The sequence below is a fragment of the Verruconis gallopava genome (genome assembly GCF_000836295.1).
Source record: "Verruconis gallopava strain CBS 43764 unplaced genomic scaffold supercont1.3, whole genome shotgun sequence".
NCBI classification, from domain to species: domain Eukaryota; kingdom Fungi; phylum Ascomycota; class Dothideomycetes; order Venturiales; family Sympoventuriaceae; genus Verruconis; species Verruconis gallopava.
In genome coordinates, this window is record NW_015622139.1 from 1154687 (window position 1) to 1170584 (window position 15898).

Below are 15898 nucleotides of genomic sequence, written 5' to 3' on the forward strand. Positions count from 1 at the left end.
CCTAACACAGCTCATTCGAGAGCTGAGGAGCATAAAATCGATCGGTACACGGGAAAACTACATCAACGGCTTTTGTGCACATGTTCTCGGGCGCCGCGTGCCGATCACAGCGCCGGCATGCTCGTCTTTCTTTTCGACTTTGCATAGCACATAGGACAAAGCCACCTGCCGACAATTGGGAGGAACCTTCAGCAGAAACGTGGAAAGACTTTTCGTCTCATCTTTGGGATGGAATCAGTTGTTGTGTCGTCAGATTTGAGCTTTCCACCGTCGGTAGTTCAAATTAGCCAGAGCTTCATTAGAAGCAAGAAATGGCATCACGGCGAATGGAATTCTTGAGGCAGAAGTCGCTTCATACCGACGAAGCGATGCATCAACCACTACAAAGCTAACCTGCCATTTATGTGAGAGACAAAAGTTCGTATTTGTCCCACCGTTTCATTTTCGATCAGAACTCTACGTTGGTTGCCTCAAATCTTCAGGCAAAGGTTGTAAGCATCTGCACCATCAGACTCGTCATGAAGACACGATCTCACTGTCAAGCGGGTGTCCAGATACAGGCAAAGAACGTCGTTTCCAAGATGTTTACTGATTGAGATCAGAATGTGCGAGACTCCAAGTGAGACTCTGAGGTAACCGATTCGTGAACCATGAGAGCTCAGCAAAAGCCTACCATCAGCTTCGCACGTTCATCCTGATTCTGACATGCACACATAAGCAGATTAGAGGACGCATGGTACAACATAATTCCACGCCCGACCCGGACCTTTTGGCGTGGGCTTGAATTATTGTCTACAAAAGGTGCAGAGTGACTAAGAGAGAGGTGCAGGGTTCGCCGTGATTCGCCCAGCCGATGCTCCGACCACCGGAGCCCGGAAGTCCGACATCATGGTTCGCTTTTGTCAGCGTCAACCCAGCTCTCTTCACCAGGCGCTCTACGATCGAAACCCGCCCACAGGCACTCGAACCGCATCGACATGAGCGCAGCGGCACCGTACATCTGCTTTCGCTGCATGCGAGCCAGCGCGCAGCTGGCCAGATCGAACACGCTACATCGCGCGATCAGACCGTACCACGGCCGGGCTCCCGTCCAGGTTGTGGGAGCTCGCCCCAGAGCCGGCGTCGACGGCGCGGCGTCCAAGGCCGCGCGCGCAGCGAACAGGTCGATGACATCTTCGCGCCCTCTGCGCAAACCCACCGTCGAGCCGCATGGACCGTCCAATGCGGAGTCACCGTCGCCGCCGCCACCGCCGCCAGCGTCCTCCGCCGGTTCGGCGACCTCGTCCGCATCCTCGCAGTACGCGACACGAACGCTGCTCAACCCACGCACGGACGAGGAGACGGGCGAGCCGATGAGCGTGTCCATGACGCCGCGCGCCATCCGGCGTCTTTCTCAGATCATGGCCAAGGATTCGAATCCGAACCTCGCCTTGAGAGTCACGGTCGAGAGTGGTGGATGCCACGGCTTTCAGTACCTCATGTCCTTGGTCGACACATCCAAGATTGACGAAAGCGAAGACGTGCTGTTCGTAGCATCGACGCCGGAGGCGCCTTTGCCAGAGGCGGGAGACGCAGATTGGAGGACTGTGGCGGAGGGAAGGCCGAAGGTGGTAATAGATGAATCATCACTAGAGCTTTTGAAGGGCAGCAAGGTGGATTACACGATGGAGCTGATTGGGTCCCAGTTCAAGATTGATAATCCAAGGGCGAGCAGCAGCTGCGGATGCGGAACAAGCTTCGATGTCAAAGTATGAGCGCCAATTTCTCCCTTTCCTAGAATTGGAATAAAAAAAAACATTACCTCTCTACTGTGCTTCACGTCTTCAAAAGGGCTCGTTGTCCCCTCGATTCTCTCAATTCTCGCGGAGAGGCTGCAATGGGACGTAAGAGACACGAGGACGAGGAGTCATGAACGTCAAAAAGAACAAAGTCTGCAAGACTGCTCACTGTATGTTTCTCGATACGACTACCTGCTACTCAAAGCGTCCTACCAAGAAACGGTGCGTCCGCCTTCTCACACAAAAAAGTCAAGCTTTCGCCCAGTGGCCAAAGCCTTGAGACAGGAGTGAGGAAGCGGTTAATGCATAGCATTTCAAAATGTGGCCGATGACGAAGATCAGCAGAATGCACCTTTCAACCATAAAAACAATGTTGTCGAAACACCTCAAGAGCTGTTCATGCAATCAATGAATAGTAACTGAGCGAGAGCCCTTTCCCCTTGCCCGTAAATTGCGTGGTCCCGTTAACTGTTGTCATCAACTTTTTACAGGCTCTGACCAAGCCCGGTCAGTCCTCCTGCTAGGCTTGGGAATCCCCTCAGGCTGCCGAAGGGCGTGGCATTAGCGCTGCCAACAGGATGACTTGCGCCTACAACAGGACTGCCGATTTCGCCGGCACCGCCAATCTGACCGACAGATCCACGTCCCAAACCATCGTCCTGAGTCCACTTGAGCATCAGGTCCAGGTGATTTTCCCCCTTGATCCGCAACTGGAAGGATCCACCTCCATTCTGGGGAGTGCCCTCCGTGTCCAGTAGGATGCGCATGTCCTGCTCCTCAATTGGTGGTCGGAGTAGGTTTCTAATCTGCGAGTAGATCGTTTTGGCGTCCACGAATCCGTCCTCACTAGTGTGAGCCTGCGCTTTGTAAGCGTCAACAATAGCGATGCGGATTTGCTGGTGCCTTGGCCTTCCTGGTGCAGCAGCAGTACCAAGCCCATTCCCGAGACCCAGGCCGAATGCATTGCCTGTTGGCCAACCACCTGTGGGTGAGCCAACCCAATTGGCAGTTCCCGGAAGCACCGGTGTACCAAATGGAATAGACGGCGTACCCCAGGCGGTGTTGCCGCCCATGGCGTACGAATCCAGACGTGGTGGATTTGAACGATTGCTGAAGCCCGGAGGTCCGCTGAAACCAGTAGGGTCCGAGGCACCATGTTGAAGACCAGGTGCCATGGCGGCTTGACGATCGGAGAAGTCAGGCTCTGGTGACTCGTCGTCATCGAGAAGAGCGCTGCTACCTAGGTGGTCCGCAAGATCATCTAGCTCACCCTTCTTACCTCCAGGCTTAACACTGGATGGTCGCTGAATAGGCGCAGGAGGCCGGATCGCGGAGCCAATTGGTGGCTGATCGACTGTAGGTGAAGAACTTGAATGCTGACGAGAGTGCTGGGCTCCAGGAACAGTTCGTGCAGGCATTGAGTCAGCAAATGCAGCCTGATATGGTACACCGGGTAGTTGTCCTCCGAATCCTGGTGGCCCTTCAGGCATCCCTCGAGCAAAGGGTGGAATGCCCGGAGCACCCATTCCTGGCGGTGGGACCTGCATGCCATTTGGCACACCAAAGGGTCGTGGAAATCCTGCGCCAATAGGCTGCTGTGGTGGTGAGAATATGCCTGGAGGCATAGGCGTCCGCTGCATATTGCCCGGCATCATCGATGCGGGACCATGGGGGAAGCCGTTCAAGCCTGGTGGTATACCATAAGGCCCCCCCTGTGGCATTGGCATACCCGGGGGAGGAACCATGCCCATAGGGCCCGGTATGTTCGGCTGCTGCACTGCGCTGACAGGCGGTTGGCTCGGAGGTCTAGATAATATAGTCTTTGGTGCTACGGGGGCATTTTGTGCTTGTGATGGCCCACCGATAACGCCTGGAGAGCCAGATTTGGATTGCCCCGCCGTCGCAGCAGCAGGCGTCTTTGGAGATGAGCCTTTGGAACCCTGCTGCGAGCTCTGTCGAGGTCGTGCTGGAGTAGGTGCTTTCGGCACAGCAGCCTGAACATGTGGCGACGCAAAATTCGACGGCTGTTTCGAAAGTCCTGGAGGTATGGGGACAGCTGCTGGTGCCGCAGCTCGCTTGGCAGCCGGCGCCCCTTGGGCTTGCTGTGTAGATTGCGTTTCCTTTCGTTGCCGCTCTTGTTCCGCCTTCTCCTTTGCCTCCTTCTCCTTGCGTTCCTGTTCAGACTTCGCTTTGCGCTCCTTAGCCTCCTTCTCGCGAGCCTCACGCTCCTCTCTCTCTTTCTTCTTCATTTCTTCTCGAATCTTTCGCTCTGCTTCCTTCTGCTCGCGTGCTTTGCGTTCGGCCTCCTGCCTCCGTTCTTGCTCTTCCTTCTGGCGCTTGATCTTCTCGGCCTGCTTCCTTGCTTGCTCCGCCTCTTGCGCTTTTCGTTGCTCTTCTTTCTTTAGTCGCTGCTCTTCACGGCGCTTTTTCTGTTCCTCTAGTTTCCGCTCTTGTTCTGCCTTGAGTGCAGCCTCTTGCGCAGCTCTCTCGGCATCCTTTCGTGCTTTCTCCTCAATCTGCTTCTGCTTCTGCGCCTGCTTCTTGGCCTTGCGCTTCTCGGCGTCCTTGGCTTTCTTCGCTTCCCGCGCTGCGTCGACGTTCTTTTCCGCTTCTAGCTCTTCTAATAACTTCTGCTGTCGCTCCGCAGCAACTTTCTCACGATATGCCGTGAGCACGCGTTGCTCAAACATTCGCGCAGCAAAGATCTGAAACATGCGTCGTCCTTCCTGCATCCGCTGCTCTTCGGTCATGGTGTCCTATTTGTAATCAGCGCCTGCCTGCGGTCTTGTATTCTGTAAATGTACCATGTCTTCCTCTGAATCGTCATACTCCTCCTGACTGTCATACTCCTCATCATCGTCATAGTCATCATCGCCCTCGTCCTCTGGAACACCGTGACCATGTCGGAAGTCGTTGTATGAGCCTGGATGTGAAATGGCAGCATATTGCGCCTCCTCTTCTCGCGCCATTCGACGTTCGGCCAGCTGCTCCATCATCTCAATAAACTTCTTCCCATCGTTCTTCAGCAGATCGTCTGCAACTGTCAATATACCACCTGCACTCGAATTAGAAAAGAAAGCCCGCGAAAGCTAGATTCGAATGCACCAAGCGAACCTTTGACCGTGAGACTGTTGCCGAAATTGAAAAAATCCGCAGTCGCCCTAGGCAGCTCTTCCGACCCGTCGTCGCTGTACTCCTCATAGTCATCGTCGCTATACTCCTCATCAGAATTCTCGTAATCCTCGTCCGAGACCTCCACGATCTGCTCTCGGGGCGGCGGTGAATGTATGAGTGGGGGTATGCGATCTGGCGGCGACCTGTTTTGACGTTGGTCAAATGGCTCTGAAGAAGGGGTGGCAGCAGGAGTCCCGAGCAACGTGGCCCACGGAACCTGCTTGAGTGCGTACTGTTCCAGTTCTTCATAATAAGCATCATACAGCACCTCGAGCTCCTCCTCGATGGCCGTACGCTTACGCCCGCACACAGTACAGCTACACGAATGCTTCTGCTGCTCCTTCATCTTCTTGAGCACCGCCTCCTTCTCGACCTTGACAAGTGACCGTCGCTCTTCTTCCTTCAGAGATAGCCAAAATTCCTTGATGCGCTCCCTCTCTTGTTGTGTTGATGTGTTCCATATGTGATCGTTGGTCGACATCTGATGCGATCGCGTGGAGATGGTTCCGGAAGGCGGAGGAGGCGGAGTAGCGCGGTAGCCGTTGTTCTGTGCAGAGGCATAAGCATCTTGCCGCTTCTTTTTCTTCTTATTCTTCTTCCCGGTGCCATTCACCGACGTCGTGGCCGTCTGCGACTGAGCTGAGTAAGCGGGTTCGTATTGCTGGCGGTTCGCCGGATCTTCGTCTGAGTAGTACTGTTCATTGTCGTAGCCGTCTTGCTCTTCGTACGCCTCATCATACTCGTGGGACCCTTGGGAGTGCTGCAAATCGGACAGTCCGTTAGAGACAATGACCTGAACATTGCGTGAAGGGTTGGTGTCTACATGTGCGTCAGCAGCGGCCCGTTGAGCCTGCGCCTGCTTCTTGGCGGCCTCTTTTGCTCGCCGCTTCGCCTTCTTCTGATTAATCTTCGCGGGTGCAGGCACGGTGTTGCCTGTCAAGACACCGTTGCTCGCATGTCCGTTGTTCTGAGTGGCGGTCGTTTGGCCAGCGGCACCTCTCGAGCCGTGAGCCATGACGACAGTTTGTTGGTGTGATGTTGCGCTGAAGACTGAACAGTTAGCATACACACTGAGGTTGCCTTGGGAAGCAGAGAAGTGTCTGTGAAGCAAGGCGTTCCGATTCCAGTACCGAACGCTTCGCACTGTATTGGTGGGGGTTTCGCGTTGGAACGTACTGCAAAGACAGGAATTCGAAGGTCTGCTCGGTCGAGAGAGGACCGGAGTCGGCCGAAAGTCTAGTCACAGTCGTCTTGATCCCGTCTTACGCCGTCTTGATCCGCGAAGTTGTGATCTTGAATCGTCGGGCTGGGAAAACGAACGCCTAAGGTTTGGCCCGTCGTTGAGTGAGTTGCGTACCTGTAATCCGCTGCCTCAGGCGACAATGCATCGGGTTCTGATCACGTGATTGTCTCATCACGAAACAATGTGCTGTGAGCCTGTGACGCTGCAACGTACGATATCCTTGCACTTGACGACAGATAACCTATAAGTCACCAACAACGTTGGAGCGTTGCGATCTATGACTAACAAGACCTGCAGACGTAAATCACGCCAATGTTTTTGCTCATGATGTGTTTGCAAAGTGTTTATGTAGAACTCTACTCTTTTCGTGTTCCAACGAATAGGTGAGATGGCCGAGTTGGTCTAAGGCGCCAGGTTAAGGTCTCCTTAACTTTATCTCCTGGTCGGGAAACCGGCGTGGGTTCGAATCCCACTCTCATCAATCGTCTTTTTTTAATATCAACAAACAGGGTGAGATGGCCGAGTTGGTCTAAGGCGCCAGGTTAAGGTCTTCTTAACTTTATCTCCTGGTCGGGAAACCGGCGTGGGTTCGAATCCCACTCTCATCATCTATCTTTTTTGTCATTTTTTGCCTCTCCCTTGTTCATGGCATGCCTTCCAATGCCATCTGCCCTTTGGGTTGTAAAGCTCCTGCGAGCTTTTAGCCCAGAGTCAAATCGCATACTATCGACGTCCCAGAAGGAAGCCGCAATCCGATCGAGAAAGGCTACGATCGCCAGTGAAGGAGATTTCCACGGTTGGCAGAAATGCATTCTTTTTTTCTTCTCGCCGAGGTGGTCGAAGTAGGTATGCAAATACGTGTTACTAGTCGCCTCTTCGCCGTCGTCCGGTTGACAACATCGGTAACGGCAACACAACTTCTTTCAAAAAGCCAGTATTTCTGCCGGGAAAGACTCAAGTTTGAAAGGAAGAAATATGGGAAATGTGATAATTGCATGGACGGACTATGGACGAGCAAATATTCGGATCATTTTATTTATTTTATTTTTTTTTTCTTTCGAGTACTTTGTGTTTTTTTTTTATTCCTCTTATTTTTATTGAATCTCTCTCCTTGCTTCTTGACACTTTCCGTCTACATGCACGCCTTCAAGACCAACATCATCATCATCATTTTGTGCTATGCTTTAAAACAACGGGAGTGTTTCATGGCGTTTCCAGATTTTTCTGAGCTCTGGGTCTGTATCATGTTATGCTCTCCGGCACTCCACCAGCTCCACGAAGCATACTGGCGAACGGAGCTTGAATAGTCTTTGTTACGTGCAATGCACCCGCTGACACGATCATCAATGGAGAGACAGAAAGTTTGATCAACGGGGTGAGCAGGAGACGGAGTCTATCTACACGCACTAGGAACTGCTAAGACAAAGTCTTGGGGATCTCCTCATGTGAGATACTGCTTTGAACTTGGCATTCTGTAGAAGCTTCGGATTATGGGGCTTGGCCTGACGACGCCATGTTTGCAGAGCAAGCCCGCCACTTTGGAAGCGTTGATTCCTTCATGAGTCAAACGCATAAACTCTTGACGTGCTTCATACAAGGGGAAGCAAGTAGTCACTTGAAGTTGAGCTGGACCATCGATTCGCAAAACATCGTGGGTCCTTTTTATCGCACGGCAGTGGTTCACTTGAGATTTACATGGCGCTGCTATCAGCAAGGAAGGTCCGGCCGGAGCCGCTTCGCAGCAAGGGGACACGCCATCTCAGCGAATTTGAAACGGGAAGAACTGGTAGGGGACGACGTTGTAGACTCTTCGCATCTGGGCGGCAAGAAGCGGATCGATCGGACGCATAGATCGATCATCCGTTGTCCGAATCTGACGAGATGGCATACGTTGACTGCCAGAGAGCCAACCTAGCTACCTGAGCGGGAGAGGAATAGCAGCTTGAAGGTGCAGTTCATACCTCATGTTTCCCATTCTGGATACGCTGCGTGCGGTGTTCTCTCCACGCGGCATATCCGCAAAGCACCCACACTGCAACCATGCATTCCAACGTGCCGCACGTCAGGCAGGAGAAAAGAAGTCTGATTTGCCGGGCGAAAGGGGCCCACTTGTCGCAAGCATATAAAGATCACGAGCTCAATGTTTAGAGGGTGACAAGCACGTCCGCCGCGGAGCCGGCAAAGTGGTTAAGACGCTAGCGACGGTAAATAAAAAAAAGACAAAAAGCCGAAAGGCGAATTTGATGTGCCAAGCAGCGAGATACATCCTGTATGCAGCTGCTTTGGATGACGAGGCATGTGTGTCTCTTGCAGATTGTGGTCGAGCGACGGCTGGGATTTACTCGGCTCACAATCCTCTCGGAAGGGCCTTTGGGCTTCTGTTTCTCACGCACGCTGTACCTGGGTCACCTCTTTGCGGTTGTTGACTTTAACCAGACGCGATACACGCGAGCCTTGGGGGTGCTGCTGTTGTCCTTCGCGGCCTAGCGGCACCCTCTACGAGCCGAGAATAGAACATTCTCTCGGGAAGCAGAGCTCTTTGGACAGACCACTGGCCCCGCTCGATTATCCCAGCTTTGATGTAGTAGTTTGCTAGCCTGACCGTCGTCTTGAAACAAGCCTGCACTCTCGACAGCCTTCCATGATCGCCGGTGGGGCGTCGGCTCAATTCTTGGTATCCAGGAATATTTTTTTTTTTTTGGCTCGTGTTTCTCCACGGTAGGATGATGTCTCGAAGGCGTCAAGACACGATGATCACGTCAATTGCTGCTGATGCCAGAGCAAAGTCTCAGTTCTCACGTTGACGGGGAGGGAAACCCCGAGTCTCTCGAAGAAGGATGAAACGCAGCGCATCAAGAATCACAGCTATTTTTTTTTATCTTTTTTTTTTTGGCCGGGCTGGGTGGGGAGCGGGGATGGCGTGGTGTTAACCCGTGAGGCTGTGACGGTCCGCGGCAGGCACTAGCAGTCGTGAGCTCCCTATGACCGATGCCACATTGAAACTCGTCAGTACAAGAATAGAACACCACCGCCATCATACGTGGACTGTGCGGTCCACACTAACTAGCCTTACACAACTCCAGCTGAGAGGGGGCGTTTCTGTGGTTCGGGAGCAGCCAAGCGTGTCGCAAAGCTGGGCCTACAGAGCGGCCGCCGGTGGCTCAAGCGATCAAACCCACATCAAACCTCCGGTCGTCAGCCTTCAACGGGAAGATTTGGGCTGCTTGTGCACGTGGTCAGAAAAAGTCTCGTCGGAACAAGCTCCAGAAACACGCTCAGGAAGGACGGCGACGACAACGGCGACGACAATGGCGACGACAATGGCGACGACAACGACAACGACGCGGGGATGGTGGTGATGAAGCTGATGACGGGAGAGCACGACGATGGACAAACGCAGAGGAGCAGACCCGAGGCTCGTCCAAGCCTTCTGGACGTTTTCCCTTTCCGGGGCACATTAGCCGCCGCCGCCGTCGAAGCGACGGCCGATTCGCGACGTAGCAAATCGTGCTGTATCGATAGTCATTGGCGTCGCCTGCAACCCTTGCCGTTGATCTCGCCAACTTCCCCCAAACCTTCCAGTAGCGCCGCTGCCCGTCGCGCTGCGATCGTCGAGACGTCCCCAATAGAAAAGCGCGCCAGGCCAAACCGGAGACAAACCGTCTGGCGTGTGGAGTGTCGCTCGCGCGGTTTTGCCAGCAGCAGCAGCAGCAGCAGCAGCAGCAGCAGCAGCAGCGAAGGCCGCCTCCGCTCGTCGCTCAGTCCCGCTCGTTCCCACCCGCCCGTCCCCAGCGCGATCCGGCAAGAGACCAAGGACCTTGACTTGGGCACTTGGTCCACAGCAAACACGGGGCGCGACAGTTGTGCTCCGCTTGGCGCTACCTGATCCAAGCCGCATCGCGATTATTGCTCCACTCGCCTCCGCCACATTCAGCACCCTACCCTTGCTCCTCGTGAAGCAGCTCGATACAAGAAGCAGCGTCTTCTCGCTGGTCTCCTTCGACGACCGTGCTTGACGTGCAGCCCTCACTGGTTCACCACCCACCTCCCCCCCTTTGCCGCCGCCTCCATCGCCTCGCCATTCTCCCGTACCTGCGTAGAGCCAGACTCTCTCCCTCTCCCTCCCGCTCTCTCTCCCTTTCTTCCTCGCCGTCCACCGAAGCCTCAATTGCGCTTCGCCGCCCGCTGCTTCCCGAGCAAAAGGCTGCCCCGTCACCGTACGCGCCCACCTCTTCGCCACAACGCCTCCCTTCGATCTTCTGCCGCCGAGCAAACAGCACATCACGGGCTGGTCGTTACCTGGGAGCTGAGATTCAGCGAGTCCGGTGTTGGTCCTTTGATTGGGTGAGGTAGCAGCTGCCGCGGGCAGACTGTGACACCATGGCACAAAATGGAGAGAGTGTTATGAGAAGGTGCGTTGGCTCTATGAGCTTCGAATTCTTCATCTGCATTGCTTCGACGAGGAAAAGAAAAAACGGTTGCTCTTTGGTCCACGAATGCACATGCACATCTATGCGAACGCACATACAGCCATACAAGCATACAAGCATAGCGCCGGCGGTCCTACTACCCGTCGCAGCTGATCGCGGCCGATGACTTCCTGCCCGGTGTGCACCATCATTGTGTCTGGTGTGAGAGCGGGCCAAGTTCAGTCGAGACCATGCAAATGCAGGACACGCCATCGCGGTCCCGGATATGCAAACGAAAAGCGCCTCTCCCCTTCGGCAGCAAGGAGCGTCCGTCCCTTGAAAGCATCGACGGAGATAATGCACGAATTAGAGGGCGTGTCGGCGAAAAGAAACACCATCCCTTTCTTGGCGCAGAAGAGACGAGATCCGTGCAGAATGGTCACTTCCATCATGAGAGGTCCCGATCGCAATCATTTCCAAGAGCATCCGTCTGTCGAGCGTCCACGAAGCAACGCGCGAGTGCGTGTGTGACCAACTTCGGCCTCTCCGGGAACGCCAGGCGTCGCGAAGAGTCCGAACGAACATGTCCAAGTGCTCCGCACCGGTAGACGCCAGCAAGAGCTTGCTGCCCGAATCTGTGAACCTGTAGCTTGCGTGGTTGGCTTTTGGACAAACGACGGAACGTTTTGCCATTTTCTCGTCTGCTCAATGTTTGGTCCGCACGCTCGCGACTGTCTACGCCGGCGCTGTGCTCGTTCTGAAATGTTCCGATTCCAACGCAGTCTATCGATCTTCTTTTTGTCACTTTTATTTTTCAGATGAAACGCCTGACCCTCGCTAACATAGACACGATGCAACAGAAAACTCGTCATCATCGGCGACGGTGCCTGCGGCAAAACATCCTTACTCTCCGTCTTCACGCTCGGCTACTTTCCTACAGTATGTGGACCTTCTCTCCTTTGAATCTCTTCCCCTGCTCAGTCCCCCCCCTCCTACCCGGCGACATCATACGTATTATTTATATATGCGTATATGTTCGTGCCGACATAATAGCGACAGCAAAAGACCGTCAAGCTGACCCCGTCGTGCGACAGAGATACGTCCCGACCGTCTTTGAGAACTACGTCACAGACTGCCGCGTCGACGGCAAATCAGTACAGCTCGCGCTGTGGGACACGGCGGGCCAGGAAGACTACGAGCGGCTACGGCCGCTGGCCTACGCAAAGGCACACGTGATCCTGATCGGCTTCTCGGTCGACTCACCGGACTCGCTGTCCAACGTGAAGGACAAATGGGCGGAGGAAGCCCGGGAGCGCTGCCCGGAGTGCCCCGTCATTCTGGTCGCGCTCAAGAAGGACCTGCGCGAGGACCCCGTCGCGATCGAGCACATGCGCAAGACGAGCCGCAGCTTCTGCACCCCGCGCATGGGCGAGGAGATGCGCGACCAGATCGGCGCCCGCAAGTACCTCGAGTGCTCGAGCCTGACGGGCGAGGGCGTCGACGACGTCTTCGAGGCCGCCACCAGGGCCGCCATGATCACCGGCAGCAGAGGCGAAAAGACACCGGGCTGCTGCGTCGTGCTCTGACCGCCCGCTCGCGCTCTTATCATCCTCCATTACCGTCCCTTCTTTTTTTTTATTTTTCATTTTCCCTCGGCCTCCCTCCCGACCTGCACTCACGACCGGTTGCTTACTTGTGAGCGTTGCCGTTCTTTTTGCTTTCCTCCCCCAAATTTTTTTTTTCTTCCGCCGTCAAACTCATCATCTTGCGCGTCGCAACACTACTCCCGGCCGCCGCTGCCGCCGCCATCGTCGTCGTCGTCGTCTTTTGAGAGATGCACGCATGTTTGGCCGTCCCCTCTTCCGCTGCATGTATGAAACAGTTCGGGAGCGTCGAGGATTGCCGCCCACACCACTCCCCCCCCTCTCCCAACCGTTCCGAGCGAGTGGGCGTAAATCAACAACAAAAACAGTCGGACATTTCGCTGGGAGGTAACTACACGATAGGGACAGGTCCGCTAAGGAACACTCGGTGGAAGGTGTTTTTTTTTTTGTTTTTTATGCATTTTCACGGCGTCACAATTCTTCGTCGTCTTGTAATCATCAAAGTCTCTTGCCGTGTTTGTTATTTTGAAATTGGGGGTTTTTTTTTTGCCCTCTCTAGCGATGGATACATAGGGATAGCCTTTGGCGGCGTTATGTATGACGAGAGCCTCACTTTAAACCGATGACGATGACGGAATTCGAGACATACTTAATAAAACCCACATATGATTTCGCCAGGAGAAAGAGAAAACAAAAAGGGAGAGAATTCAGTCTGACAAGTTGGCATGCAGCGACAAAGGCAGTCACATTTTTTGGTTTGGTATGGTTCATTTTTTATATCCCCTTTTTCACACAGTGGCTCCGGAGGAGCAATCATCAAACCCACTTTGTCGAAAAAAAAAATCACTTTTTTGAACGCCAATTCCCGCCAGCTCGGTTTCTCACGCACATCTGCAGAAACTGCCGGTTCGGCGTGGCGTATTTCGCTCCGAGCTCTTTCGCTTATACCATGACGGATGTGATATTGCCCGCACGTGGACGAGCTTGATCTGGTGCTTTTGTCTTGACCGAATCGCAATGCGTCATCATCATATTTTTTTCATTAATATCTTCCATTTTTTTCTTTCTTTTATTTTTTAATTTTTTTTAAAGAAAAAAAAAACTGATTGACAAAGTTGCTCGCCCAGTCGATGTGCTGAATCTTCAACGCCCTCCCCCTTATGCTCAGGATTCTCGTAACTCCGTATCTTATCATTCATGTCGTCGTCGGCCGTGATTTTCAAACGGATCCATATTTCTTGACCACCGCAGCAACCTTGTTGGCAAGATCGTCTGCCTCACCGCGGGTGCTTGCCTCAGCATAGACACGCATAGCATCTTCGGTGCCGGAGGCCCGGGCAAAGGCTCGACCTTGCTTGTACTTGCCGACCAGTTCGTCGATTTCGCGCTGGATGCCCTTGGGCGACTCGAGTTTGCGCTCGGCGTCAACAGCCTTGAAGATGCTGCGATCCTTCACTTCGACGCGAACCAAACGGTTGGGCAAATCCGAGTAGGTGGCAAGCCAGTTGTCGCAGGTCCACTTCTTGTGTGCGAGAATGACTTCGACGAGCAACATGTCGGAAAGCGCATCGCCGACGGCTTGGTTGATGAGGTCGAGGAGTGCACGCAACGTTTCGAGTGCCTCGTAGGACGCGGTCGAAGTGGGCTCCGCTTTCTTGATAGTGGCAGCCGCCGCGTCGGAGAAGAGGACGGTGCCGTGACCGTTGGCCTCGAAGTAGACGCCGATATCCATACGGGCTGCTTCATGGTGCAGGTGCTTGACTCCGGTGTTGGTGCATTCGACTTGAAGTTTGAGGTGGTCCTTGATGTATTTCGTGGACGAACCGTTCGCGTAGGCGGTCTGGACGACGCCGACCTTAAGCTTGTCCGCGAGGCCGGACTGCTTGGCAAGTTCGGCAATAAAAGATGCAGCAAGCGTGGCGATGCGATCGCCATCTAGAAGGTGGAAAGTACCGTTCTTGTCGAGGTAATAATAGACGAGACGATCGGCGTCTCCGTCCAGCGACGCGCAGCGCTCAAGAGGGGCGGCTTTGGAGGAGGGAGGGGCACGTTGCTGAGTCTTGACGAAGTCGGCTCCACACTGCACAAGAAAGAAAAAAAAAATGCGGTCAGTCCCAGTGACCATGAAGACGCGAGTTCCGACACTATACCTGAACGTTCAAACTTTCCGGGTTGACCACGTCGTCGTTGACAACCTTGATCTCAAGACCGCTTTCCTCAGCGGGAGGAAGATACTTGATCAGCTCGCGAAGCTTCGGTCCGCCAACGCCGTTTGCGCAATCGACGGTGACGTGGCCCTTGGCCTTGCTGTTTCGCATCGCGCGCCTGAACGCGTTGGCCATCTTCTCGTAGTATCCAACCTCGCTGATCTCGCCATAGTAGTAGTCCGAGTCGTACGTGTTGGTGCAGCGCACAATGTAGTGCAGTTGAGGGGTCGTGAGGAGCTTGTAGTCCGTGTATTGGGTGCCGGTCGCTTGGAAGGCGTCGACGAGAGCGGCGACGAGGGTTGAGCCTGACGCGCGGGTGTCGCGAGCGAAGACGATGCGGGCTTCGGCGTTGGGATTGACCTTGATCTGCTCGGCAATCTTGGCGTACGTGTCGTAAAGGGCGTCGTTGTCGGCGTTTGCGAGAGTGGTAGCATGGCCTTCCCAGGTTTGCTTTTTGGCGTTAGGCACAGTGAGATCTTGAATGATGGTGTGGTGGGGCTGCTCTTGTACCTCCAGCATCTCACCCTAGTGAGAGAAGTTTAAGAATGACATTAGCAAGGAAGAATAAGAAAAACGATACTGACCATGGGGTCGACAAGCTTCACGCCGTTGTCCTCGGGCGGGTTATGACTGGCGGTGATCATAACGCCGATTGTTTGGCCCAGCAGCTTCCTCGACCGAAGCGAAGCCAGCAGACCAACGCGGAAGACAACGGAGTCCAGAAGATTGCTGCGACCCGTACGTTAGCCAAAAAACAACAGACCGGTGGTTCAACGACGAGCCATTGGAGCGGCTTCGTCGTTCTCGGGGATCGCCTTGGGACGTACGCCTTCATGCGGAACTGACGACGACGGTTAGCCCAGGTTCCTGACGACCGGGAAAATGGTTGGCACGATGATTTACCCCAGCCGTGCCATACTGGTACGTTCTGCCTTCAGGCTTCGGGTGCCTCGCGGAAGCCTCGAGAATCTTAGCCTTGTTGTCCATCTCTGCCTTCTGCCCTAGAAACGCCCCCCAAAAAAAACAAAGGGCTTGGTGTTAGTGGACGTCTGCGCCTTTTTTTTGTTTTTTTTTTTTTGGCGGGGTGGGGATAGAGGGGTGTCCTGGTGCACCGGCGGCAGTGGACAGTGAGGGCGACGAGAGAACGAGAAGCGAGAACGACGAGAGCGATCAGCGAGAGCGAGAACGGGTGCGTGAGCGGCGGAAGAAGAAGAAGGAGGGGGGGGGGGGGAATCTTCAAAAGGTGAGACAGGCAAAGGGTGTGAGGTTCAAGGTTGCATCTGTGAAGAAGCTGGCACGGCAGAAGATGAGGTGCAGCAGCAGCTCGCGACCCACCCCACTATGATTGGCGGGGGAGCTCTGGGCTTCGGGGCCTAAGAACACAGGGCTGCACCTCGTCTCTCTTCCCGGCCCAGGGGGTTGCTGTGGCGGGACGCCGCAACGCACGCAGAACGGGGAGCCGCACACTTTTTCTAAGACCGTC

At 54.4% G+C, this 15898-nt stretch overlaps 4 protein-coding genes and 2 non-coding genes across 11 annotated transcripts; 4 read left to right on the plus strand and 2 right to left on the minus strand.

Moving 5' to 3' along the window:
* Window positions 1-932: 932 nt before the first annotated feature.
* On the plus strand, window positions 933-2007 carry PV09_01377 (uncharacterized protein). The gene has a single exon (XM_016354249.1). It carries the CDS (start codon window positions 978-980, stop codon window positions 1752-1754), a length of 777 nt encoding a protein of 258 aa, XP_016218344.1. The 5' UTR covers window positions 933-977; the 3' UTR covers window positions 1755-2007.
* Window positions 1916-6277, minus strand: PV09_01378. 3 transcript variants are annotated; one of them, XM_016354252.1, is made up of 6 exons: window positions 6129-6277; window positions 5776-6002; window positions 5186-5712; window positions 4893-5095; window positions 4583-4833; window positions 1916-4534 (listed from the first exon to the last, which is right to left on the minus strand). In XM_016354252.1, exons 2-6 carry the CDS (start codon window positions 5965-5967, stop codon window positions 2264-2266), a joined length of 3444 nt encoding a protein of 1147 aa, XP_016218347.1. In that variant the 5' UTR covers window positions 5968-6002; window positions 6129-6277; the 3' UTR covers window positions 1916-2263. The 3 variants fall into 3 exon arrangements, with proteins under 3 accessions (XP_016218347.1, XP_016218345.1, XP_016218346.1); XM_016354250.1 differs by having other exon boundaries at window positions 4893-5712; XM_016354251.1 differs by having other exon boundaries at window positions 5186-6002.
* A 300-nt stretch (window positions 6278-6577) lies between these two features.
* Window positions 6578-6676, plus strand: PV09_01379. Its single transcript has one exon. It is a non-coding gene; the product is annotated as a tRNA-Leu (tRNA).
* Window positions 6677-6704: 28 nt separating this feature from the next.
* On the plus strand, window positions 6705-6803 carry PV09_01380. Its single transcript has one exon. It is a non-coding gene; the product is annotated as a tRNA-Leu (tRNA).
* Window positions 6804-10170: 3367 nt separating this feature from the next.
* On the plus strand, window positions 10171-12968 carry PV09_01381 (uncharacterized protein). The gene is made up of 3 exons (XM_016354253.1): window positions 10171-10607; window positions 11465-11543; window positions 11699-12968. The coding sequence occupies exons 1-3, from the start codon at window positions 10576-10578 to the stop codon at window positions 12188-12190; spliced, it is 603 nt and encodes a 200-aa protein (XP_016218348.1). The 5' UTR covers window positions 10171-10575; the 3' UTR covers window positions 12191-12968.
* On the minus strand, window positions 12921-15636 carry PV09_01382. Of its 4 annotated transcripts, XM_016354254.1 has the most exons (6): window positions 15319-15636; window positions 15243-15256; window positions 15000-15144; window positions 14926-14940; window positions 14359-14865; window positions 12921-14288 (listed from the first exon to the last, which is right to left on the minus strand). In XM_016354254.1, exons 1-6 carry the CDS (start codon window positions 15400-15402, stop codon window positions 13428-13430), a joined length of 1626 nt encoding a protein of 541 aa, XP_016218349.1. In that variant the 5' UTR covers window positions 15403-15636; the 3' UTR covers window positions 12921-13427. The 4 variants fall into 4 exon arrangements, with proteins under 4 accessions (XP_016218349.1, XP_016218352.1, XP_016218350.1 ...); XM_016354257.1 differs by having other exon boundaries at window positions 14926-15144; XM_016354255.1 differs by having other exon boundaries at window positions 15000-15636.
* Between the last annotated feature and the right edge of the window lie 262 nt (window positions 15637-15898).